Consider the following 19,772-nt stretch of genomic DNA (forward strand, 5'->3'; position numbering starts at 1 on the left):
GCCAAAATGAAAGGAAAGAAAACACAGAAAGAAGAGAGAAAACAGAATCAGAGAAGACCCTTTGATTGCGGACTCCTTTCCACTGGGCAAAAGCAGTAAGTGATTCAGCACCCTCCACAGGAGAATCTGGGTGAGAGGAATTCAGTTTAACCAAATGTCTCAATTCTAATGGAAAATTCTCTCAAAACATCCTAAACTCCCTCTCTACCTTTTTACTCCTTGCTCCCTAAACTTTCACAGAGAAAAATGTTCAAGATTAAAATATGAGGAAATTACAGAAGTAAAACTAAGCCAGTTAACATTTCAAGAATAATGTTGTATCTTGAAATTATTCCTCATTGGTAGGTGAGCAATTTGTAAGGCATTTCTATAGGTAATACAAGTTTTTTGTTTATGCAGACTTTGTGTCACTAAATCTGTTTTTATAAGGGGAAATGATTTGGTTAACTGTAAACTTAGGTGAGATAAAATGCAAAGAATTTTAAAAACCTGTTTAGTCTGCAAAGTTGTACTGTGTTTAGGATATAAGTGAATATTAGTGAACATTCTTTACAAAAGAGTTTTCTTATTTTGTTTTGTTTTTTATTTTATTGTGGTAAGGACATGAAAAACAGTATCTTAGGGTTTCTGAATTTTAGAGAGGTATATCTAGTTGAAATTTAATTTGTATATTACATATTAAAATATGGTTTATTCACTGCAGTTTATTTGAAACTTAAGGTAAAAATAATAGATCAAGAAAACTTAAATTACTTGATGTTTAGAGTATTAGTTAATGTAAACTATAGACATATATTTAAAATACTTCAAGATAAAGACATTCTTACATTTTATCAAATATATGGTATTTAACTTATAATCAACCCAGGTCATTTTTCATCTTGTAATTTTAAAAAATGCGACTTGAAAGTGTTTTTTCTGTTGCAGTAGTTCCTTAACTTTTTTGGGAATTACGACCCCTTTGAGAAAAATGCACATTTAAATAAGATTTAAACATAATTTATAGGAGTTTACCATTTCTTTATCTTCCTGTTCACCAAACCAAAAGGGCTATGGATTTCAGATTAAGAACTTCTATTCTGGGCAACCTGGGTGGCTCAGCAGTTTAGCACCACCGTCAGCCCAGGGCGTGATCCTAGAGACCGGGGATCGAGTCCCACGTCGGGCTCCCTGCATGGAGCCTGCTTCTCCCTCTGCCTATGTCTCTACCGCCCCCCCTCTCCCTCTCTCTCTCTCTCTCTCTGTGTCTCTCATGAATAAATAAAATCTTAAAAAAAAAAAAATTCTATTCTGATTTATTTTAAAAGTTTGCATATTTTAAAGTCAGGATCTCATTGATATGTGAACTGACTCGCTGTTTTATAAAACAAGTTTTTATTTCCAGATTTAATGATTAGGAAACCACACTTTATTTTATTTATTTTTTAGAGATTTTATTTATTTATTCATGAGAGAGAGTGACACAGGCAGAGGGAGAAGCAGGCTCCATGCAGGGAGCCCGACGTGGGACTTGATCCTGGGACTCCAGGATCATGCCCCGGGCCGAAGGCAGGTGCTAAACCGCTGAGCCACCCAGGGATCCCAGGAAACCACACTTTGATACTTATGAAGAAAATTTTAGTCTTCTACAGATCTGCAGCACAGAGTTAAACTAACTCCTAACCAGTTAGTTTTTAATCCAGTTTTCCTTTTACTATTTAAGCATGCCATTTAAAAATTAACGAATAGGAGTATTTAGATTTTTCAATAATTTTGGGCAACTTTAAAAAAGCTTATTAACATAGAAGGAATATATTATTATTTTCTTAAGAAACAATCCTTTTTCAAACAATGTCATTTCATGAGCTGTGTATTAAATTTTAAATCATTCATATAGGGATGAAGACATGCAAAGTTTGGCTAGTCTGATGAGTATGAAGCAGGCTGACATTGGCAATTTAGATGACTTCGAAGAAGATAATGAAGAAGATGATGAGAACCGAGTGAACCAAGAGGAAAAGGCAGCAAAAATTACAGGTTGGTTTTATTAGCATTTAGCTAGAAGTTTATCTTTTTTTTTGCAAAGTTGAAAACTCATTCTTGTTTTCCAGGAAAAAAACAATGCCACTAACAAAGTATTTTTTCTTCCTTAAGCCTTTCTAATATATAATATACCATTTAGCTCTCTGAAAACTTTATGTGGTGATGGTTAGAAACAGATTTTCACAATTTAAAATCAAGGCCAAGCTTAGTCAAGAAAGCATAAAACTTTACTGGAACTACTGATATAGTATAAAGTAGTCTAAATATGTGTTTATACTTTTTTTGTCAGTGTATGGATGAACCTTCTTGTAAGTAAAGATCTGCCTTAAAGGTGGTAGGACATGATGAATTGGCTTCCTTCTCCTAGTTTATGTGCACAATCTTTGTTTTGAATTTGTATATTTCTTATGTATCCTTATATGTAGAAGCTTCTATGCAAGTATTCCTTATAGCTGGTTTGATCAAACTACTAAGATGAAAAGTGGTTAGAATCTCTTTGTATTAATTGGTCAACAAATATTTATTGATAGTCTGGCTATCACACTTAAGGAATTGGTGTTATACCTTTATTATTGGAATGAAAATCAACCACTATGTTCATACTTCTTTCAGGTAATGAATTATTCTAAATTTATGAATTGATATCCTTAATTTCTATCGTCTAATCACCTCTTGGTACTTTGGCAGCCATCTCAGCCTTAACTCTTACTGTCATATCATATTGGGGCAGGGGTGGCAGTAGAATTTCCACTGATTACATGACCCATGTAACTCCTTAGCCAAAAACTTCCTTGACTTTCTTAACTCAGTTCTGTTCACCTCCACTCCCATTTATAGAAATTTATTATAAGGAATTGATCAGGTTTGTATATGAAGATGGATGTTTTGGGAGATCCCTGGGTGGTTCAGCGGTTTAGCACCTGCCTTCGGCCAAGGGCGTGATCCTGGAGACCTGGGATCGAGTCCCACATGGGGCTCCCTGCATGGAGCCTGCTTCTCCCTCTGCCTGTCTCTCTCTCTCTCTCTCTCTCTCTCTCAGTCTCTTTGTCTCTCATGAATACATAAATAAAATCTTTAAAAAAATAAAGATGGATGTTTTGTTCTGTGCCAGTTTTGTAAATTAATATTTTCTAATTTATGATTGCCACTTTGATTTCTCATTTAACCCAGTGTGGTTTAGGAGACTGTATTTTATTGTGGGCTTTATTTATTTCTAGTTTGTTTGTTTCTTGTTTAAATTTATTCAGATAAAATTCTGAAGACTTTCAAATTTCAGTTTAATGAGTGAGATTTTTTTCCTTTGAGACATATGATCTATTTTTGTAAATTTTCTGTATCTTTTTACATGTATATTCTATTTGTTAGATTAAGCATATGTTTTTAGATCAAACTTTAACTTTGTAATAGTTATTTGTATCCTTATTCTTTTTGTGTAGTTCATCTGTGAAGGAGAACTTCAATGCTAAATTCTTTAGTGCATAAAAATAATTTTCTAATAATTTCATTATGCATTATAATTTGATCAGTTTACCCCATTTAATGCCTCTTGCCCAGAAATTTTGCCTGGTGTTCATATTTGTAACTCATACTTTCTTTTATATTTGTGTTTTCCTGGTGTATTTATCACTTTCTTTGCAACCTGTATTAAGTATTTCTCTTATAAACATTATTTAGTTTATCTATCTTTATATTCTTTGCCCTTAATAGTTATACTTTTTGATAACTGCATACTTAACTTCACTTTTATTACTTTATACTTTTATTTGGGACTTTTCTTCTTATTTTTTCCCCATTCATCCCTTAAATTTTACCATTCTCCAGTGTTCTTTAAGTACTTTTTAATAGAGTTTGGAAGTTATACATTATATTTTCATTTTAGTATACAATCCTCTAAGATAAATAAGCCAGGTGGATAAATAAGTGAACCTATATTTTTCTACTAACATTAAAAATAGAACAGGGGTACCTGGCTGGCTCAGTCAGTAGAGCATGTGACTCTTGGATTTGGGGTTAAGAGTCGAGCCTATGTTGGGTGTAGAGATTACTTAAAAATAAAATCTTTCAAGAAATAAATGAATAAAACAATGTGTTAACTCACTTCATATAACATGAGAGATTCAATATTTTTTTCTCTTTTCTTTATTTGAACTCTTCCCCAACCCCTCCTGGCTGTTATTTTTATTTCAATAATATTTTGGAGTTTTTTCAATAATAATAAATGCAGACATTTACGTTATGTTTATAATTGATGTCAGCAACAGTTATGCAGTACTTTTAAAAATTCCTTGTCTTTTCTGTCTTTGAGTTCTTTGTTTTATTTGGCTATCTGAAGTACTTCAAGAAGGATAAGTTATAACCTTCCTCTACCACCACCAGTGCCCTTTAACCTATCCTTCAAGATTTAATTTTATTGACACACATACACTGAGAAACCTTTCATGCCCACTCCCTCTTAAGCTTGACTGTTCTAGCCCTTGTGCCACTACTGTACTATTTACAAATACAGGCATTTTCTTACAGCATGGGTGTTTATACTGCAGTGGAATACAACTTGATCTTTTTATTGGAGAATATAGTTTGTTCTTTATAAATCACTTTTGGTTAAAACTAAGTCTCAATTAGACACTAGTACCATAAGTAGGAATTTTAAAAACTCACACATTTTCATAGCTGTTTTGGGGAATGTTGTACTGTTTTGATCACAGCAGTGAGAAAAAAAAGGTGATAACAATATGTCAGAAGTTTTATGCTGGTATTGAAATGAAAAGAAAGGACATTTTAAAAAATGAATTATAGATTTAATGAAAATATTCAGTATTAGATTTTATAGCTAAACCCTGGTCTTAGTCTGTTTGGGTTACTATAACAATATACCATAGATGGGTACCTTATAAACAACAGAAATTTATTTCTCACAGTTCTGGAGGCTGGAAGTCTGAGACTAAGGTGCCAGCACAGTTGGATGAGGGCCCTCTTCTGGGTCACAGACTTCTCATTGTATTCCTCAGATGGTGGAAGGGGGCAAGGGATCTCTTTGGGGCCCCTTTTAGAAGAACATTAATCTTATTCATGAAGGCTCTGCCCTCATGACCTAATCCTCTCCCAAAGACCCCACCTCCTAATACCATCACACTGGGAATTAAGATTTCAACATATGAATTTTGTGGGGACACAAACATTCAGACCATGGTAACCCTTCTTGCTTAATCATACACATACATCTTATTTTCTAAAATTCTTGTAGAAGGAATAACTTTCTTTTAGATAGTCTAAAATTCTCTGACCCTAATTGAAGACATTGTTTTAATGCAACTTGTGATGATCCAAGATTTCTTTAGAATTTTACTATTTTGTGTTATTATTTATTTATATATTCTTTTCCCTATTTTCTGAAATTCCTTCAAGGTAGAGACTATTCTATTCATTTTTTTTCATCACTAGCTTCTGACACATTGTCTGGAACTTATTGAGAATTTAAGATATGTTACCTGAAAAGCCATAAATCAATGAAGGAACTTTTCTCTCCTATTATAGCCCATACTTAACACTCTGGCTTATTATCTTGTTCCATTTATTTGACCTTTACGCATATACTACCTTTTACAGGGTAGATTGGTCCCATTTTATGGATGGCATATGATCTGGAGGACACATGATTGAAACCTTAAATAATTCAAGACTAGTTTTCCAAAAGTAGTGAATGCAAAATGTGTTGAGCAAGCAGGGGTAGGTGGGGACAGTGATGATTAAATGCATGCTCTTAAGTCAATCCATAGTCATTGTAGCATATTTTGCTTTGATGTTACATTTTTTTCTCTATTATATTTCCAGAGTACAGTCACTTAAATTAATAGCACAGCATGTTATGGCAGTTGTTTGGCTTCCTTAGTTGCATTTTTTAGCACATGTAAATTCCATTCCAAACTTATTATCTTTCAGGAATTTTTTTTAGCACCAGCACTACCATTCTAAAAATGTTTGGGTAAAGTAGTTTTAGGATAGTTAAAAATATATTAAAATTTAACAACAGTAATGTTAAAGCAATAGGTTAAAACAAAACAAAATAAATGCATTTTATAAACATAGTACAAATAAAGTATGGTGGGTATATTTATTTACCAGTTAAAGTGGCAGTAATTTAAATACAGCTTATATTTACTCTTCCTTGCAGTTTTGAAATTGCTGACAGAATGTTTATAGAGGAAGGAATTATTATTTTAAATTTTGCCTCTATTATATCTTTATATTGCAATTTAAATGCATAAAATGCAATCACATATCAATACGAATTATATATTATTTCCCCAACTAAGCTGCAAAATTCTTGAGGGAACAAACTGTTACAATTATTTTATGATACTTCAGATTGACACCTAGAGGCTATTCATTTAGTCAGTGATTTCTTATGGAATATTGCTGTTAGACCAGTAGTAATTAATAAAATTTATCTTCTGAAATTACTGTCTTTGCTAGAAGGTAAACATAAACTCATGATATCTATACTTGGATTGATCAGAAATCCCTACCCTGTTCTGTTCTAGACAAAATTCACTGCTAAGTGGAAACATATTTTGGGACTGGCTCTTAGACAGAAACCTGTTATATATACAGGTGCATTATACAGTAAATGGGCAAGGAAATTTTGAATTACAGTTAAAAGAATCACTGAAATGTAGTGGGAGTAATAGATCTTGGAAATGGAGAAACAAAGCCTGATAATGGGAGAATTTATTATAGCCACTGTTAGAAAATATATATGGTTTTAAAACAATCGGTGCCTCCATCTGTATATGACAGCCTCAGAATGATTGAACCACTATTTGGCAATATGACCATCTTTGAGATTCATGTTGAATTTCTGAATACATATCAGCAAGAAGGAAAAAAAAAAAAGATTCCTCCATAAATAACAGTGTCCTGTTGAATACAACTTAGAAAGGCAGGTTCAACTGAAGCAGTTTATAGCAAATCATTATTGGAGAAACTCAGACATTATGATATACTGGAAAGATACCAGTATACTTAAAGCTGTTGCAAAAATAACCAGGGGTTCTACTTAGGTTCAACAAGACACTCAGGTCACATAAGCCAAACTAAGCATTAGATTCACTTAGAAGGAGGTTGGAAACACAGAAACAGCAGCATGCCAGCAGAGGCTCTCTTTTTCACTGGAGTCCTCATAGCATCCTAGGTTCTATTCTTTGGTCTCTATCTCCATGTGACAGCTTGGGTACAAGGAGATGAGATCCACATAGTTAGAAGCAGAGATTGCCTTGATTTAGAATCTGTGCTGCACAAGAGCAGGTATCTTTCGAAACAGTTTAATAGGTATAGTTTCCAGGGTCTTGGTAATGGAAATGCCTAATTAACAAGAGTCCACAATCAGAAAAGCCCAAAACTGGTCTTTCATCAGATATATCGTCCATTCAGAGTCTTCCAATCCAGATGCAGTTTATAAATTAAGAATCATTTTTACCATAAGCACTATTGTCTGTTGTTTATTAATCCCTTTCCTGTAGATTGTAAAGTTAATTTGGGGGGAGAAAGAGTGACATATTGGCTAACTTCAGAGAATAGATGGTAGTAGAGGAGATAGCAGTTCATATTTAAAGAGCTAAAGTTGATTACGGTAAGCCTCAGCCCTACAAGATTATATGTCCTATCACTAGGACTATGAATGGGGAAAAATAGGTCTTCCTCTGAGTAGTTCTCTCAGAATGAACTGGGGACTCTGGTCAGAGAATACATCCATTAAATTGCTTCTGGTTTTTAACTGGCCATTTACTCTCCAGTACCCAGGATGCTTATGAACAAAATCATAGGCTTGCTGTGGGCTATATAAAAGAATAGAATAAAGATGGCCACCCATCTTGGAGGTCTGTGTAAATGATGAGAATTTCTGGAATACTGCATCTATTATTTAGGTATTAACATTGGAAAACAGGGTAAAATCAGGAGCCGGGGACATTTATGATCCTGTGAGCCAAAAAGTTGGTAAGACATCACAATTACCTCCTTTTTAAAGGAATTTGAGACCTTGGGAAGAGGACTGAAGATCTCTTCCTAGTGTTTAGAACTCAAATATGCTAACTCAGAGACCAGAAGTAGCAGGAGCTACGGATTCCAAATTCAGCCTCCTTTCTGTGTCATTCTTAAACCCTAATGCTGCTTTGTTTGTACTAACGACAACTGAACATTCTCTAGGCCCTCCTGCCTCCTTAGGAAATTCCAGGAGAATTCTGCTGATACTAAGAGCCCATCGACAGAACCAGAATGGAAGTGAGAGCTCTGAAGAAAAAGTTAGAAATTCTACCATATTTAGAGGAAGAGCTAGGAGACAATGAATATTCTAAGTACTGATACGCAATCTTTGATGATTTGTCCTAAGAATGCACTGTTGATTTAATCATAGTACCAGAATAAAGGAGAAAAAGCATATAATCATCTCAATAGATTATAAAGGAGTGTTTGACAAAATTCGTTACCAAGTTTCTTAGCAAGATTTCATTGTAAGGAAATTTCTTCATTTTGATAAAGAACATCTATGAAAAGCTACAGCTAATAACATATGTAATGGCGAAATACTGAATACTTTTCTCCTAAGACTGAGAATGAGGCAAAGATGTTTGCTTTCACAGCTTGTGTTTAACATGATACTGGAGTTCTAGCAAGGTCACAGGATACAAGATTAATGTAGAAAAATCTGTATTTTTATATATGAACAAAAAACATTTGAGGAAGGAAATGAACAAAATAATTCCATTTATAATTGAGGCTAAAAATTATATAGATATTTATAAATTTAACAGAAGATGTAGAAAAACCTCTACTTTTGAGAACTGCAATACAGTGTTGATGGTAATTACAGAAGACCTTAATAAATGGAGAAATGTTCTATGTTCATAGATTAGAAGACTCAATATTGTTAAGATTTAAGTCCTCCCCAAATCCATCTATAGATTCTACTCCTTGCTAATCATAATCCTAGTGGCTTAAAAAAAAAAGATAGAAATTGAAAAACTGACTCTAAAATATATTTGGAAATGCAAAGGACCTGAATAACAATATAATCTTTAAAAAGAACAGTTATCGTAATATTAAAACTACTTGATGTCAACATTTACTATGAAGATATAATAATCAGTATAGTGTGGTACTGGGATAGGACAGTGGAACACAACAGAAAGTTCTGAAATAGACCCAGACTTATTTGGCCAATTAATTTTCAATTAAAGTGCAGCACAATTCAGTGAGGAAAGGAAAGTCTTTTCAACAGATTATTTTGAAACATCCGATGTCCATGTGGAAAAAATAAGCCTCAATTCCTGCCTTTTAGGATATACAAACATTAATTCAAGGTTGATCATAGACCTAAATGTAAAAGCTAAGAAAATAAAGCTTCTGGGGAGAAAAAAAAAGAACAATGTATTCGTGACCTGAGGGCAGGCAGAGGGTTCATACATAAGACATAGTAGACAAGTAAACATGAAAGAAAATTTTGATAAATTAAACTTCATCAAAATTAAAAACTTAAGCTCTTCTAAATAGATCATTGAGAAAATATATGGGTAAGGTATAGACTAGAAGAAAATATTCAGAAAGTACATATCTGACACATTGTCTTACATTCAGAATAGATTTTTAAAAATGTCTGAAATCTCAATACTAAAAACACCAATAACCTGGGATGCCTGGTTGGCTCAGCAGTTGGGCATCTGCCTTTGGCTCAGAGTGTGATCCCCGGGTCCTGGGATTGAGTCCCACGTGGAGCCTGCTTCTCCCTCTGCCTGTGTCTCTGCCCCTTTCTGTGTGTGTCTCATGAATAAATAAATAAATAAAATCTTAAAAACACACACACAAATAACCCTATTTTAAAAACTTATTTTTAAAGATTTTATTATAAGTAATCTCTACACCCAACATGAGGCTTGGATTTACAACCCTGAGAATAAGAGTTGCAGGCTCTACTGACTGAACCAGCCAGGTGCCTCAAACCTATTTTTAAGAAAATGGGCAAGAATTTAAATATGTGGTCCCCAAACAAAGCTGTATCACTGGCCAATAACAACATGAAAATGTTCTCAGCATCACTTGTGATCAGGGAAAACAGATTAAAATCACAGTGGGATTATAATTCCACACTTAGGAGAATGGTTAAAATTAAAGATTGGCAATACTAAATATTGGCAAGGATGTGCACTAACTGGAACTCTAATCCATTGTTGGTAGAGTGTATGATGAATGGTACGATCACTGGGTGAATTCCTTATAAAACACTAAATGTATAGTACCTTGGACACAGCAATTCCTCTCCTTGATATTTATCCAGAAAAAAATGAAAACACATGTCCACAAAAAGATTTGTACAAAAATGTTCATAGCATTTTTATTCATAATAGCCCTGAACTGGAAACAGCTGAGGTGTACATCAGTAAGGCAGTAGCTAAATAAAATATAGTACAGTTGGCCCTTGAACAACAAGGGAGTGAGGGTTGTCAACTCCCTGCATAGTCGAAAATCCATTTGTAACTTTTGACTTCCTATAAACTTTATTAATAGCCCACCATTAACCAAAAGCCTTATTGAAAATATAAACAGTTGATTAACACTTGTTTTATATGTATTATATACTGTATTCATACAATAAAGTAAGCTAGAGAAAAGAAAATGTTATTAAAGTCATAAGGAAAATGCATTTATAGGACTGTACTGTATGTACCAAAAAAAAAAAAATCTACATGTAAGTGGACCTGCACAGTTCAAAGCCATGTTGTTCAAGGTCATCTGTATATTCATAATGGAATGCCTTTCAATAAAAATGAACCGTTGTTATGTTCCATATCATGGATGTATTTCAGAGCCATTATGCTGAATGCAAGAAGTCCATTTACATAAAGTTCTGGAAGAGGCAAAGCCAATCCTGTGTGATGGTGATAGCCTATGGGTTTGGGGATTGAATGAAAAGAGGCATGAGGAAATTGGAGGAGATGATGTAAATGTTCTGGATCTTGGGTTACATGGGTGTATACATTTATCAAAATTCCTTGAATTATGCAATTTAAGGTTTGTGCCTTTTACATAAGTGCATATGTAAAATACTAGAAGGTAACAGAAAAATTACAGTAAGTATGTTAGGTTACTAAGAAAATAAATGCTTTCCAACTTTCTGATTTATTGATCACTGTGATAACTAGTCTCCAAAGATTGTCTCCCTGTGAACCATGCTTCCTACTATACATGCTCTTTGGTCATCCTTTCTCTCTTACATCTGGGCTAGCCCTGTAAATTACTTTTAACCATAGAATTGGTTGTGGAAGTGACACTTTGTAACTTTTAAAGCTAAGTCGTGCTGTATATCTTCTACTGGGGCCTCTTACAAGGCATGCTCAAGGGAAAGTCAGCTGCCATGTAAAAAAAGTCCAACTACTCTGAGACTGTTATGCTAACAGGAACTCCAAACTAGCTATGTGGACCAGATACTTTGGGAGGGAGATATGCCTGGAAGCCCCAACTTGTTCCTGCTTTCTCAACTGAAATACCAAACATGCAAGTGAAGAAGCCATTTTTCTTTTCTTTTCTTTTCTTTTCTTTTCTTTTCTTTTCTTTTCTTTTCTTTTCTTTTCTTTTCTTTCTTTCTTTTCTTTTCTTTTCTTTTCTTTTTTTCTTTTCTTTCTTTTCTTTTTTCTTTTCTTTTCTTTCTTTTTTTTCTTTTCTTTTTTCTTTTTTCTTTTCTTTTCTTTTCTTTTCTTTTCTTTTTCTTTTCTTTTCTTTTTCTTTCTTTTCTTTTCCTTTCTAAAATTTTATTTATTCATGAGAGACACAGCGAGGCAGAGACACAGGCAGAGGGAGAAGCAGGCTCCGTGCAGGGAGGCCTATGTGGGACTCGATCTGGGGACTCCAGGATCACGCCCTGAGCCAAAGGCAGACACTCAACCGCTGAGCCACCCAGGCGTCCCCAGTTCAGGCTTTCAAATGACTTCAGCCCTAGCCACCATCTAACTGTAATGAACCACCCCTAAGTCCAGTCAACCCACAGTAGTGTGAGAGATAGTAATTTGTTTTAAGCCACCAAATTTTGGAGAGATGGCTTAAACTATAACATTTCTATAGGTAAATGAAATATAGATAGATACATATGTAGATTAGTAGACATAGATAAACACATAGATTAAAAATACTATTTCTATAATTAAAAAATAAGGTATAGATATTTCTGTCTCTACAATTATATGCCAATTATTATGACCCATTTAGTTCATTCATTCATTTATTCATTCATTGACAACATACATTGAGTCCTAGCCATGCTATAAGCTGCTGTGTTTCCGATATGGAAGATGAATATGACATAGATATGCAGCTATTTAATTCCACTTTTTTGTATGATAAGTGTGTGAGGGGAATGTCTTGGGTCATTAGGGGGAAAATGCCCCGTAGTCAAGCCTAGTACTTACCACATATCTGAGGATTATTGGCATTTCTGTTAGGTTAAGCCAGGTGAGTTAAGAGCATTGTTCCAGGAAGAGCAAATTTAGGGAGAAAAAAAGAATAGGACCCATGATGGAATTCTAGGGAACGATAATATTTAAGAGAGAGAGGGAAGAATAGTTATCATTAAATGAGACCAAGATAGGAACTATCAAAGAGATAAGAGAAGGAGGTGGTGCTATTGTCCTGGAAGGGGTAAAAGGAATTTCAAGGAAAGAAGGGCTAATAATTACCTTTATTCATACAGAGGTCAAGTATGATAAGAGCTGAAAGGTATCTAGTATATTTGCCATTTAGACTGTACAATGGTGACTTCAGTGAGAGCATTTTTGGTAAGGGGGATGGATAAAAGTAGAGATAAAAACAGTGCAATGAGTTGAAGAATAAGTGGTAGGTGAGAAATTGTGGACTACTTGTTGTAAAGCTGCTTTCTTATGTAGATTAAGAGAATCTAGCCAGACTAGAAAGGGCTGATGGTTAAGAGACTTTTTTAAAAAATTGGGAGCAACTTGATCATAATTAATAAGCCACTAATGTGTACCAATTAATTAAGAGGGAGGGATTGGAGGTTCTGGGGACAGGCTACTCAATGTTGACTTTTCTGCCTGAAGTATCTCCTCCCTTTCCCATTATGATGCGCCATGGGATTGAAAATCGTATTAATAAACCCATTAGTTGTGTCCAAAAATAAAATATTTATGGACCTGAGCCTGTGGGAAAAGTGACATCTTTTGAACCTTGATCTCTGCCAGGAAGTTGAAAGGTTACTATCTTAGACCATCTTAAAATGAGATAGACCTATACTGAATCTTGTTATGCTTTGGAGAGAACAGTGAGGATGCTGCAAGATTTGCAGGTATGTGTTCTAGGTCTAGACAGTTTATTTATTTTTTTCTTCTTTTAATTCAGTTACAGACTTTCTCAAAAGGAAAACACTATCTACTCTTAATGCTACCACCCCAACCACCTTTTTTTGTTCAATGTGATAATCTCTTGTGGTCAATTTCTATCTTCTTTTGCCTTCCTAACAGTAAAGGAGAGTCTCAAATTACTTGACCCTTTGCTTTGATTGCCTGCCCCTAATTTAGTTTTCCTTCCTATTCTCACCAATGTGAAGCAAGTCCAGACTAACACACTGTTGCTATGACTAAGTTTTAGAATTTGAGTAGCACTGGGGTAGAAATTTGTGCTATTACATAGTATTCTTAGCATTTTTCAGACACATAAATATTTGGTGAAACAAGATTATAATAAGCAATACAGTATAATATAAGTATATAAGGCCAGAAAGGTCCAGTTTTGATCAAGGTAGTATACTACTGAGAAAGCTTACCACTTAAAAATAAAATTCTGGGAATAAATTTTTGTTATAAATCTTTTAAATTTTTAACTTTTTTCTGATAATGCTTCACTTATCTTTTCCCCAAAAAATAGAAAGCCATGAGGGTGCTACCAAAGATATATAATAGGTACTTGATATTATAAAACACATTAACTGTAGGAAATTTGAAAAAAAAAAAAAGGCAGAAAAGCACTTTCTTGAATTATTATTTTTTTATTTATTTTTGTTTTAGAGAGGGTGGGGGCGGGGGAGAGACAGAGGAAGGGGGAGAGAGAGAGAGAGAATCTTTAAGCAGGCTTCATGCCCAGCTCAGAGCCTGATGTGGGGCTCAGCCTCACAACCCTGAGATCATGACCTGAGCTGAAATGAAGAGTTGGACACTAAACAGACTGAGCCACCCAGATGCTCTGAAAAGTGCTTTTTTGAAAGGAGAAATACATAACAAAATTATGTATTTTAGGCTTCAGACCAACATCTGCAACTGCTAATTGAATTATTTCCATGGGAAGTTTCACAGGCATCTGTAACTTGGTATGTGCCCAACTACATAGCCCCAGTCACAGTAGTAGAATACTATTCACAGAGTCACCCAAGACAGAGCTGGCACTTGTCCTAGATTCCTTTCCCTATCCCTCATGTCAAATTAACCACCAAATCTTTATTCTTAATTTATTCTTTAATTAGCAAATATTTATTGATTGCCTCCTTTCGTGGAGTAGAGATGCTGAACCGCTCATCTTCTTGCTTCCTGTCTTGTTTTTGTTCCAAGCGCTGCCACCATGTTGCTGCTGGAGTGATGTTTCTAAAATATACGCTTTGATATTTCATTGGATTCCTATACTCTCAGAGTAAAGTTCACATTCTTTGGTTTGATTGCAGTAATCTTTACAGTAGGACATTTGCCAGCCTCATCTCATTCCATTTTCCATCCCTGGCATCTTAAACCCCAAATGACTTGGAGTTCTTCAAATGTGTCTTATTCTTATTTATCTTCCTTTCCTCCTATAGAATGCTCTCCATTTCTTCTTTTACAATAATAATGATAATTATGTTTTGTATTAGCTCAAATTTAAGTTCAGAAGGCCTTTCTTTCTTTTTTCTTCTTTCTTTTAAAATATTTTATTTATTTATTCATGAGAGACACAGAGAGAGAGGAAGAGACATAGGCAGAGGGAGGGAAAAGTAGGCTCCATGCAGGGAGCCTGATGTGGGACTCCATCCCAGGACTCCAGGATCATGCCCTGGGCCAAAGGCAGGTGCTCAACCACTGAGCCACCCAGGTGTCCCCCGAAGGTCTTTCTTGACCTCAGACTATATGCCTCTTTCAGTTTCACATGGTCTGTAATGCATATCTCAATCATAATATTTATGACACTTACCGTATACTGTATAATGCTTCACTTATTTTTCCCAAAAAAATAGAAAGCCATGAGGGTGCTGCCAAAGATATATAATAGGTACTTGATAAATATTTATTAAATAGGTAAATGGTATTTCTTTGGGGGTTGCCTCTTTGTATGATTGGAATTAACATTTTTTTGTATACCAAATAAAGGAAGTATTGATATAGCTAATCAGAATTACCTTTTACTTTATTAATATGAATGAAAGTTCTAGAAGCAGAAGTTCTGGGAGGAATGTAAGGATTTATTTAAGCTATGAATAAAGAGGAAAAGTAGGATAAGGACAACTGTCATCAGTAACAATGGAAAGAAGAAATTATTTTGGGTTAAAGAGGAAATGATCATCAGTGATACTAGATGTCACTAAAAGAAGAATGAGGGGGAGAAAACATTCTAAACATTCAGAAAAATGAATATAAATAATTTAATCATGTGATGGAGTCATTTTGATAGTATTTAAAGAAATGCCCAGGGTCCATGTGTTGCTAAGTCCGTTAAAGCATCTGCCTTCTGCTTGGGTAATGATCTGGGTGTCCTGGGATTGAGCCCCACAATGGACTCTTTGCTCGGTACAGTGTCTGCTTCTTCCTCTCCCTCAGTCCTTCCCCTCTGCTCTTGCACTTTCTCTGTCTCTCCCTCCCCCTCCTCAAGTGAATAAATAAAATCTTTAAAAAAAAATGCCCATATTGTGCCTAAAACTCCATGGAACAGTATTAATGTTTTGACAGTAGGGACCAAGTCTAATATTTATTCAGTATTCTCTATGCTACTCATTATATAAGATATTTTAAAAAATGATTGATTTCTACCTACATTAAATATAAAATAATTAAAATGTGTTAGCTATGTAAAGAAAACAAATCTTTGAGCATTATTTTCAAGTTTTTAAACCTAGGGGCACCTAGGTGGCTTAGTTGATTGAGTAGCCGACTTTTGGTTTCAGCTGGAGTGGTAATCTCAGGGTCCTGAGATCAAACCCCAGGTAGGCCTCCATGCTCAGTGGGGAGTTGCTTCAGATTTCCCCTCCCTCTGCTCCTCCCACCCAAATTACATGTGCATGTGTGTGCATACACACACACTCTCTCTCTCAAATAAGGAGATCTTTTTTAAAAGTAAAGTTTTTTAACCCAGTAATTGCACATCTGAGAATTAGTAATAATACCTCAGGATATTTACGGGAATCAATACTGGTAATGTATGCAAAGCCCTTCCCACTGCTTAATAAATATTAGCTGCTGTTAATATTTCTTTTTTCATGCTTTCAAAGTTAAAAGTCATTTGCAAATTTTTAAAAATACATAATTAGCCCTGAATGAAAAGAAGTCAGTCATGCACTGGTAATCACTTAACCCTGATCCTCTACTCCACTGTATTTCCTTAAAAATTACAAAGTTATAATTAGTCATGGGAGGTAAAATATATAATTTATGGATGAGCTCTATCTTAATGAGAAGTTTAGTAGGTTGAGTGAGAGTGAGGTTTAAAACTTGCAGAATAAAAAGACATTTTATAAAGTCTGACTATTCATCAAAATCACACGAAGAGTTCAGTTGGTATTGTGTTTACTCCTTATGTTCTGTGGTTTACTTGACTATCTCAAGAAAGTTTATTCATGTAAAATGTATTTCTCAACAAGACAAAAGAACTAAATAAGTTTATTAAATGTGTATATATATTTAGCTCAAAGATCTATAAAATAATACTAATAATTTAGTAGTTATTTTACTAAGTCTGTTTCCATTTATTTTTATAGAATGTAAATTCCAGGGCGATACCATGTATGTTTTTTTTCATCCTTGTGTCCCAAGGATAGTACTTGGCACAGAGTGATAAATATTTTTTCAACAACAAATGAATGATGAAGGCAACCTTATGACAACTGTGTATTCTGTGATTCAGTTCAAATAAGACTTAGAATATATAGTTAGAGTTACAGTGTTAAAGAACACAATTTTTAATGGTGAATTTACAACTATTTTCTATTTTTAACCATTTTCTTTCTCACTGAATAATCTGGATCTGTTTGGTTTATCCTAATACCTAAGCTTATTCCCAGGTTGTAACTTTGGAAACAGCAAGGATTAATTAGAATACCCTAGTAAGCTTTTATTATTTTTTCCAAGCTAATTTTCACTTAGTGAATGGTAATTACACATATTCAGAGTTGTCCAAAATATATATGACTCATGTTTAAAATTTTTATTTATGCACAAAATGAATTCTATCTTATTTTAATATTTTTCTATCTAACCTTGCCTTTGTTCTGTTTTTTTATTGGCTAAATTATAAGACTTCCTAAGGCCAATACTCAAGAGTTCCCTTAAAAGAACAATTGCCTTAGAAAACAGGAGTAGAAAGTAGTAGTTTTTGTCTACTTTTTGTCTCCTTTTCTAATTTTGTGCTGATTTTTAAAATTCTAGAACATAAGTGCTTTATCTGTTCATGATTTGTGTGGATATATTCTTAAAACCTTTAGTTTTCATTTATAATATGAAACAAATAGTACATCTCGTCTATAGTATCGGGACATTTTTTATTGTTCTAACATGCATTTAAAGCACTGTTTTATAAATAGAAAATGTGGTTGCTAAAAGCCAAAGTTAACCTATTGGGTTATTTGTTTTGTGTTTATTAACATAGTTGTTATATTAATAATATAAATTTAACAAAATGTTTTCTATTTTAAAATACGAGTACAAGGTAACTTTCAGTTAGATGCATCTGTTATACCATCAAAATAACATCCTCTGAATGTATTCTTGTGATTAACCAAACATCTCCTCTCTTTGTCTTTTTGAGTAACAGCATGCTTCTATGGCTCTTTAATTAAATGACCTTACCTTACATTTGTCTCGACTGGCTTCTGTTTACAGAAATTGTAAACCAATTGAATGCTCTGAGCAGCTTAGATGAAGATCAAGATGACTGCATAAAGCAAGCAAATATGCCTTCAGCTAAATCAGCCAGTTCCTCTGAAGGTCTAAGAGCTTTCTTCCTTTCTTTCTGCTTCTGATTGCCTGTATTTACTGTGACCTGCTACCTCTTGACTTCACTCTGTACTTATTAGCTGTCAGTTTTGTCTTTGTGCTTTTCCTTGAATGTTTTCTTTGGTAATTTGTAGTGTACCAACAGCTAACAACATAATTTACCATCATTAGCAAAGCCTTATAACAGTATCCTTGATAGACAGTGGTTTAAAAACATCTTATAAGATAATAATTGATCATACAACATGACCATATTTCTTCAGTTAGCTTACATAACTATGCTGTTTTTTTTAAATATTTGCTTACGTTAAACCCATTTGAATTATTCATATTTAGAAGTGAAGGAAATTTTTCTAAAAATCTGTCAGCATTTTTTTTTTTGGTTAAATTAGATTCCAATAAAAGTTTCTCTAATTCATTATCTGATACAGTTTTCAAATTAATATACACATATTTGTTTTATTTGAACATTTTGGTATGCTACAAAATACTTGAATGGCATTCTGCCATAGGTAAAATGCTATATCTTATTATTTGCAGGTATTATTAGTGTGAAATTTTAGAATTCAAAATAATTTTTGAATGATCAAGAATTATACTTAACTGCAATCATAGTGAACTAACACACATGTTTATTTTCAGAGCTTATCAACAAACTTAACTTTTTGGATGAAGCAGAAAAGGACTTGGCCACTGTGAATTTAAATCCATTTGGTGATCCTGATGTAGCAGAATTAAACCCATTTGGGGATCCTGACTCAGAAGGTAGCGAGTTTTTTTCTGTACTTTTTAAGTCTTTATAAAATCAAGTTATCTTGAATTGTAATGTAGGAAGATATTTTTTTAAAAAGGACTCCAAGTAATTTTTGTTTATGATGATACTGTGTTGACTAGCAAATCTGGATAGTTTCCGTTGAATTGTTTTTAAGGAAAAAAGAAACCTTTACTAAACATTTACATGGGGCTTATTTTTTTTTTCATCCCAGTATAATTAACATACAGTGTTATATTGGTTTCAGGTGTACCATACAATGATTCAACAATTCTATTATATTACTCAGTGCTCATTACCAAAGTGTGATCTGAATCCTCTTCACCTACTTCACCCTTCCTCTCCACCCACTTTCTACATAGGGGTTATTTTTAAATTCTCTATTTGTTTGGTCAAGTTAGATGGTAAAACTCTGATGTTAGAGATAACTCTGATGTTAGAGATGGTAAAACTCTGATGTAACATAACTCTGATGTTAGATATTTCACCTAGCTGGCATATAGTAAAGTCTCCTTAGCTTAGCCTAAGTAAGGTCAAGTTGTGAGACATGCTAATATATTGGGATTGTGGGATGGCTTCTTCCTCTGTCCTCACCCTCAGAGAGTCCCACCCCCCACTCCATGTCTCTGGCTGAGAATTATAGTCAGCAGTAAGAGTAAGTTGTGCATGTAAATAGCATGGAGCCAAAAGAAGATTGAAAACTTTGACCTTTGATCATATATAAAACAAACTTGTAGGAATATGTGTGCAAAATTTTT

General features: G+C 34.1%; 1 protein-coding gene across 14 annotated transcripts in view; it reads left to right on the forward strand.

Moving 5' to 3' along the window:
* EHBP1 (EH domain binding protein 1) overlaps positions 1-19,772 on the forward strand; it is a 345,189-nt gene that overhangs the window by 149,514 nt on the left and 175,903 nt on the right. For 11 of the 14 annotated variants that reach the window (XM_038551390.1, XM_038551391.1, XM_038551395.1 and 8 more), the window contains 3 exons: positions 1,877-2,016; positions 18,129-18,233; positions 18,885-19,007. In XM_038551390.1, coding sequence (XP_038407318.1) covers positions 1,877-2,016; positions 18,129-18,233; positions 18,885-19,007 — 368 coding nt within the window. The remainder of the gene's footprint in view (positions 1-1,876; positions 2,017-18,128; positions 18,234-18,884; positions 19,008-19,772) is intronic. The other 3 variants (XM_038551388.1, XM_038551392.1, XM_038551393.1) reach the window with 1 other exon arrangement.

This window comes from Canis lupus, chromosome 10 (assembly GCF_011100685.1).
Source record: "Canis lupus familiaris isolate Mischka breed German Shepherd chromosome 10, alternate assembly UU_Cfam_GSD_1.0, whole genome shotgun sequence".
NCBI lineage: Eukaryota > Metazoa > Chordata > Mammalia > Carnivora > Canidae > Canis > Canis lupus.